The 8,381-nt window shown below is 37.3% G+C and overlaps 1 protein-coding gene across 1 annotated transcript; it reads left to right on the forward strand.

The window, feature by feature from the left end:
- LOC109834784 (IQ domain-containing protein IQM1-like) lies at nucleotides 4,105-7,924 on the forward strand. Its single transcript, XM_020402800.1, has 10 exons — nucleotides 4,105-4,282; nucleotides 4,596-5,005; nucleotides 5,246-5,361; nucleotides 5,456-5,521; nucleotides 5,606-5,694; nucleotides 6,310-6,400; nucleotides 6,485-6,631; nucleotides 6,715-6,807; nucleotides 6,905-7,006; nucleotides 7,093-7,924. The coding sequence occupies exons 2-10, from the start codon at nucleotides 4,618-4,620 to the stop codon at nucleotides 7,741-7,743; spliced, it is 1,743 nt and encodes a 580-aa protein (XP_020258389.1). The 5' UTR covers nucleotides 4,105-4,282; nucleotides 4,596-4,617; the 3' UTR covers nucleotides 7,744-7,924.

An 8,381-nucleotide genomic window follows, 5' to 3' on the forward strand; every position in this document is an offset into this window, starting at 1 on the left:
CTGAAAGAGGAGAGGGAGAGAGAGAGAGATGAGAACGAGAGAGAGAGAGAGAGAGAGCAAGAGAAAAATATTTATATAGGAATAGGGATTAGGGTTAAGGAGAAAATCAATATAAATAATTAATAACAATATTAATAATAATAACAATAATAAAAAATCAAATATTAATTTAAAGAGTTTTTTTACCGTAACAATTAAATTTATAATTAACAAAACTATTAAAACCCGATTTTTAAATCATAAAAAATTCTAGAAAATCGAAATAATATAAATACTCTTTTAAAAATAATAATTTTAATATTTCAAAATACTAAAAAATTATTTAAACTTGTATTAAAAATTCATGGTCATTACAGTCATCGATCAAACGTCGTAATGTGCTGAAGGTGGATTCTGAAGCTACCGTAAAAACCTGTACTGTTAGTAAGTCACGAACCTTGATGGAAAATATATGATATAAAACCGTTCCATATACTCTTTACCATTGCAAAATATTGAAACTATTATTTTGACTTTTAACTAAATATGCAGTTAAATATTGTTCAATTTTAGAAACTTTCATTGATGATCCAGATCCAAATCCACCAGTTAGTTGAGCTATAATTAATTCCCTATCAAAACTTTTACCTTTTCCCCGACTTGAACTCGTAGAAGCAGAAGCTATAGATTGCTGTGTACTTACACCATATCTAGCTGCATACTCATCATATAATCTTTGAAAATAAGCTCCAAGAGCATGATGATGAATAAGAGCAGTAATAGTTTGACCATCATTAATGTCTATTATCATGTTACCATACAAAAACTTTAACAAATTTTGAAGACCAACATCTTTCAAACATAGATCAATAAGAACCCCAAACAAAAAAATAATAGGAATATGCCTAAAGTACTTATTAAATTTACTTTCCTTTTAAAAAAACATATTTCCAAAATAATTATCCATACGATAATTATTAAAAAAAGTTTAAATATTTAAAACTTGTAAGCAGCTTGAATAATAGTAGGATAATAACAACCATAATAACATTATAACATCATAAAAAACTTATAGCATCTCTTTTACACTATATATAACTAATCATTCATCTTTAATTATTCCATACATACTACCAATGCTAGAACTGGAAGTATAGAAAGCAATAAAATCATTTATAATTTCTTTATACTCTATTGTTACGTTTAACATTACATATGTAGAATTCCACCTATGGTCAACATATTTCGGAATTAATCTGGGTTTTAAATTTTTTTCTTTTACACAATTTTTTCCAGCTTTTAAATCTTTGTTCAGAAGAAATATGAGCATAAGCTATTGTCCTAACCTTTTCTATCATGGATTAATTTTACTAAATACACTTTAAACAATTAAATTTAAAATATGACACATACATCTAATATGGAAAAATATCACAATGACATGACAATAGCAAAGATGATTTGATATGATCTGTAGCTATATTATTATTATTTGTATTATCTAGTGAAAGAGAAAATATTTTTTTGAAATTTTTAATTTTATAAGTTCTTCTATTATTAAATTTGCAATATTAATACCACTATATGAATCTTCAAATACAATAAAAGAAATAATTATTTTAAGCATTTGCTAATTATCATCAATCCAGTGTGTCATGATACATAAATAACTAGTTTGTGCTCTAGATGTCTAAATATCAGAAGTTAAAAAAATTTAGAGTTTAAATTTTGAAAATAAGAAATTATTTTTACTTGTTCCTCGTGATAATATTTCAAAATACCACGTTGATAAGATTGTCGAGAAAATTTTTAAATGCAGGATGAAAATCGTCTGTAATCATATCTTTAAATTCATCATATTCTACTAATTTAAAAGGAAGGTTTTTAAGAACAATAAACCTGATGACGCATTTTCTGACTTTAATTGCGTCATAGTTCCAACTACCGAGACTACCAGAGGATGATGATTGGGAGAGTAAAGATTATTGGATATCACCTTGAGGCATTGTCTGACCTCTGTTATGCTTTACTAAATGACGTTTGATGTGGTTGGTGCAACTTTTATGATGAGCTTGGAAAATATGGCTGCACAACACACATTTAGCTTTCTGGGTGAGAAGTCTACCATGTTGATCCCTGGTGACTTCTATCTTCTCGAAGAAGTACCACACATCAGATCTCAGCCTTTTAAGTGCCCTAGGTGCAAAATCATCGCCACTGGATTGGTGATCAACATCGGTAGGAGGAGTAACTGTAGCTCCTATAGTAGAATTATTAGGACTCATTTCAACATCAGGAGTTGAGATTTGCCCTTCATAATCGGAGGAGGAAGCCATTTGATTGAAGAATTAGAGAGTAAAAGCGAGAATAAGAAAGTATTAGAGAGAAGTAGACAAGTTTTGGATGAGAAAAATAATTAAAACCTCCCTCTATTTATGGAGTCAGCCCTTAGCCAAATAACCAAAATATCCTAAAAATTAGCCTTTTTTTGATCGTTCTTGGGGTTATTTTGGTCAAAAGCCAAAAAATGGCCATTATAGCCGTTCGGACCAAATCGGGCTCGGGCCCAGCGCCGCAACCGTGCGCCATTGTCGGGCGCGGGCTCGGGCCTCGGCCAGCAACGATCACATTCGTGACCGTTGTGGCCGGGCCGGGCTCGGGCCGACTCGGTCAGCCCGGCCAAAGGGTCACGAATGTGACCGTTGGACCACCGGGCCAGGACATTCCGGCCCGGCCTATTTTGCGCCGAGTCCGCGGGTCCGGATTTGGGGCCAGGCCCAGACTCGAGCTACCCCAGCCTGACCCTTTTGCTGGCCGGGCCAGATCGGGTGCAGTGCGAGCACCGATGCAAGATGACACGTGCCCGGATCGGAGCCCAGCTCGACGCAGATTTCCGACCATGCGGGCTTGGGCCCGGCCTGGGGTCTGATTCGGACACCGGGCCGGATGCCAAGCCTTGGGCCCAAATGGACACCCTTTGGTATATACCAAATTGGGGAATGAGTCCAACGTGGAGTGAAGTTATCAGCGTGAAGCTCGAAGACGTCACGAAATATTAAGACCTAATTAGTCCATTCATGATGGGCAGTCTTCTGGATATTATTGACCACTTTCCTATGTGCATGACTGTCGCTTTAGTCCAAAACCATGTTATAGAAGATAAATGGTGTCCGATACTGTCCACAAGAGCGATTATGATGTTTGGTTTGGCTACATATAATGAAAGACCATGTTGATGTTGGTAGTCGTGTTGCCACTTCATTGTTTCTAGTTTAAATCTATTTAATCAAGGGTCCATGGTTTACATAGATAATTGAATTATACTTACAAATGATGGAGGAGGCCATTGGAAATTTTTAAACCTAACTATGTTATAGGACAAGATTATAATCTTTTCCTTTTATTAAAAAAAGATGAGCAAAAAATATTTTTATTTTTATTTGCTTAGTCACATTTAAATATCCTACATTTCCCCTTCTTTGCTCTTAAACCTTCAATTATTTTCCGCAAACACTTTATATACGCTACAACTTTTAAACATTTGCACTTTAACACCCTTAGATATACAAACATGAGAATTTTCCTCCAAAACTTCTCACTCATATGCTAGTTTTGCAATATTTTAATTCTTAATATTTGTTAAATTTACTATTAAACCTATCAAATCCAATTTTAAATTAGAATAATGTAGACTTAAAATAGAATTATGGTAATTTTAACGGTAAAGTTAACGAAAGCTGTGATCTAAAAACTTCTAAAATTAGCATGTGAATATAATAGCAAAGTTATCGCGGGGAAATTCTGGTCGTTTGCATGACTATATACAAGTGCAAATTTTAACAATTTTGAAATATATAAGTACTAAAAAAATACGTATGGGTGAATGAGTGCAAAGTAGGGGAAACTAGAGGATGTTTTTCAGTGCAATTTTCATTTTTTTTAAAGTTCTGATGAAGGGTCTAAAGAAAATTTCCACTTCTGAAGTTAGAATTATGACGAAAAGAAAAGTTTCACTTCTGAAACTGGGGGGTGCTGCTCTGTACTTCCTGAACTCGACCTCCTACGTCCTATTTAAACACCACCGTTTAGAATTTGGGTTTTTGATAAAAACAGGGTACGGTTCTCTTCTCTTCCTTTTTATAGCCAAAGCCACCCTGTTCTCGCTCGCACCCATCCAATCCTCATTCCTTCTCCCTTTCTCTTTCTCTCTCCTCTTCTCCCATCATTCTCTCCCTCTCCTCCTCCTCCCTCCTTCATTTCCTCTCCCTCTCTTGGGTGGCCTCCAAAGGCTTGGGAGGCGAAGGTGAGATCCTTTCTCCTGTGATTTTGAGCTTCGTTTGCTCTAGAGATGGAATTATGTGGTGGGTTTGATCCTGTTCCTGGTTTGGAGTCCTCAATGGGTTTGGTTCCTCGGTGGGGTTCTCTTGGATCTTTGCTAGGAATGCGAGCTTTCGCTTGTTTGTTTATGTGTTTGATTTAGATTTTAATTTTTAATTTATGGGCATTTGTGGTAATTGAAATGTCGCCCATAAGATCATCCATCAATCAACAAACTCAGAAAAAAAAAATAATGATGTACAAAACACTGATCTCGTTCTCTCCTTCTCTGTACGCAGGAAAAGGGAGAGTTCAACCAAAATGGGGCCAACGCTATCATGTCCTGGTGGCAGCTTTGACTCCTTAGATGAGGGCCTTGATGCTCTCCTCAAATCTCTTAGCATAGGCAACGACTACGTAAAATCCTCCCTTAGATCAGTCAGTTTCAACGGCAGGGATTCTAGCAAGCTCATCATCACGGGATCTCTGAGCTTCGACAAGAGAGACAAGCAACCCTTCAACGTCGAGAACCAGAAGAGCTCAACTTCTCAGAAGGGGAACCGAAAGGTTACGAGGTTTGCTCCTTCGCCTGCAAAGATTATTGAAGCTGGCAGTGAAGATGAAGCTGCCCTCAAGTTGCAGAAGGTTTACAGGAGCTTTCGGACGAGGAGACAGCTTGCTGATTGTGCTGTTCTTGTTGAGCAAAGATGCAAGAGTGGAAGAAGTCCATTGTTGTTGCAGGCAGAACCCCCTGAAAATGGGTCGAAAAGCTTTCAGTCGGGGGGTCTGTCTGCAGCGACGGGACTACAAGGATAGTAAGTTCAACTTGGCGATAGGACGGGGAAACTATCCGCAATTAACCCCCATTTTAGAAGCCGTGTTTTCTCTCTGTGCAGTACTAATTAAGGAAAAGTCTTATTGATTTTGTGCTAACTCAATGGTGAATGTAGGTGGAAGTTGCTAGATTTTGCTATGCTAAAGAGGGACTCGGTGTCCTTTTTCGATATTAAGAAGACTGAGTCTGCTCTATCGAGATGGTCCAGGGCGAAATCTCGTGCAGCCAAGGTAAAACCTTTATGCGCGACGAAAAGTGAAAACTGTAGCCTCATCACGATTAGATGGAATTCTAGCTTATTGCTTTGATAATCCTCATACACAGGTAGGAAAAGGTCTATCAAAGGATGAAAAGGCTCGGAAACTAGCATTGCAGCATTGGCTCGAGGCAGTAAGTCTTGCAAGAATTACAAAATTCTATGCTATGTTGATTCTATGTATTGAGACGAGAAGATAAATCCTATTTTGTTGCTAGATTGACCCTCGCCATCGCTATGGTCACAATCTCCATTTCTACTATGACTGTTGGCTGCGCTGCAAGAGCAAGCAGCCCTTTTTCTACTGGTGAGTGATGATCATGTCCTGTATCATACATTTGAAGTTTCTAGTTCAATGCCTTTTTGAGAAAAGGATGTCTTCTAGTCTTACACTAGTTAGGATATAAACTATAAAAAGAAACCAAATAAAAAAGGTTACTCTGTATGAGGTCATTGACGAGTATCGTAGCCTGTACCAAATATCCATATCCAAAAAAAAAAGGTGGAAAAAAGAAGAAGTTATTGGATAGACTTATTCTTAAACACAAAAACCAGAAATCAGGACTGATAAGTTAAAAAAGAGCACTAGTTGCGGATAGACCCCTGTACTATTTGTCGAAGTGCAGATAGATCCCTCAGTGAATATTTTTTCCTTTTAAATGAGTAAAAACAAAAGTTAACTTAGAAGGCCTATCCACACCAATAGAACTACATGAGATCTATCCGCAGTTAACTATCAAAAACATCTTTTACGCTCAAGACCGTCATCATCGCTAGCATTCTTTTTCTAGATTAACTGGTTGGGGGTCTATCCGCAATTAACTCTAAAACAACATCATTTATCCTCATGGTGGTCATAATTGCTTGCACTCTTGTTCTAGATTAATTTGGTCTCAACTACTCGGGTTGATTTTTCTTCCAGGCTAGATGTTGGCGAAGGAAAAGAGGTCAACATTGATGAAATGTGCCCTCGATCAAAGCTTCAACAGCAGTGTATCAAGTATCTAGGACCCGTAAGCTTCTGAATCCCTTAAGCTCATCTTTGTTTACATATGATTACATTAATAACGTGTAATTTGATAATTTTCTTCATGTAGAAAGAAAGAGAGGTCTATGAAGTCATAATCGAAAATGGAAAATTAATCTACAAGAAGAGCGGGGAAATCCTTGACACTACTGAAAATTCTTCAGATGCAAAATGGATCTTTGTTCTCAGCACATCGAAGAACTTATATGTTGGTCAGGTGAATTTCTATATCCGTAAGTGTATCGTTACCCTTGAGGGTCAATGAGCTTTTACAAATAATTCATTTTCGGCTGATTGCAGAAGAAGAAAGGCATATTTCAGCACTCCAGTTTTCTTGCTGGAGGAGCTACATCAGCTGCTGGAAGATTAGAAGTACAAAATGGAATCCTTAAGGTAAAATTTATGTAGAACTTTTTAAATTTCAATTTTGGAGATATATGTCACATTCACAAATTTGTTTCTTGGCAATTCACATTTGTTTTTTTGGCAGGCTATATGGCCTCACAGTGGACATTACCGTCCAACTGAAGAGAATTTCCAAGAATTCATCGCCTATCTGGAATCAAAAAATGTGGATCTCGCTGATGTTAAGGTTAGTTGTAATATTTCAAAATCTCTTAACGGTAAATTAATTGAGCAAATAATTCATATGATCTATCTCTCCTTCAAATGACACAGAAAGCACCGCTAGAAGGGGAAGAAGAAACCTATACGTCACTTAGACCGAGCCGCTCTGAATTCGACTTGAGAAGAAAAGCTAAGGAAACCCAAGAACATGCATCTAATACTACTAGCAACCTGAAAATTAAAAATCTAAAACGGTCAAAATCATTTGATACATCGACAGATTCTGCAAGAGCCAAAGAAGAAAGGGAGAGGAACAACAGACTTATGAATGAAGAAGATTCAGAGGAGAGCGAAGAAGAGGAGGAAGAAGTTAATACAAAATCAAAGAACAGTCATTCTGATGAGACAATGAAGATCTCGAGGTTCAGGAAACAAAATCTTTTCATCGAGGAGAACGAGGGAGAGGACTCGACTATGCCAAGTGAACTCATTCTTCGAAGAATGAACTTTAGGACTGGAACACTGTCTCTTCAGTTAGGAAAGCAACTTCCTTGTAAATGGACTACTGGAGTGGGGCCTAGGATTCGATGTATAAGAGATTTCCCTTCAGAGCTTCGGTTTCGAGCTTTAGAGCAAGTGAATTTGTCTCCTAACAGTTATGGAGCTAATTGTAGAGGTTGGCATTGTCCTTGTGATTTGCCTAGTCCAATTCCAAGGGCAAGTGCATTTAGTAGTTCACTTAAACAGGCACAGAAGAGTTAATGTTTTACATAGATCCCTCAGAAAATAGATGAGAGGATGTGATTCTATTCATTTTGTAGATGTTTTAGACAAACACACACACACACACGGAGAGAAAGAGAGAGAGAGAGAGAGAGAGAGAGAGAGAGAGAGACCTGATGCAAATTGTAACAGATTTTCGCTGGGTCAATAGAAATCAATATATATCATTCTTTTAGAACTATGAGTTGTATGTCTCCTACATTTGAGAAGATGCATTTTGACAACGTGTACGAGTTGAATGTGTTTTATGTATTTGAAGAGGAGAAATCATATTTGCACAGATATTAGTGATGCCTCACTGACTAACCGGGTCTGGGCATTTGGGCAAAGCTCTTATAAGATTTGTTGTGTGGAAAACCTGGTCCGTGCAGTGTCCATGCAAATCTGCACACCATAGACAAAATGAAGGTCGTGTCTGTGATCGTTTGCCAGCATCAACCCTCCCATGCTTAAGTCAGTATCGTACTTGGATTACTGTCAATGTTTAGAGTAACGGTTCAGAGTTTGATTTTGTGAGTTGCTCTCTCTCTCTCTCTCTCTCAGCTCATACTTGGGGACGGATTCATATCAATACATGGTGATTTTCATTTTCATCATAGAAATTAACAAAATACTGC

This window comes from Asparagus officinalis, chromosome 3, assembly GCF_001876935.1.
Source record: "Asparagus officinalis chromosome 3, Aspof.V1, whole genome shotgun sequence".
NCBI lineage: Eukaryota > Viridiplantae > Streptophyta > Magnoliopsida > Asparagales > Asparagaceae > Asparagus > Asparagus officinalis.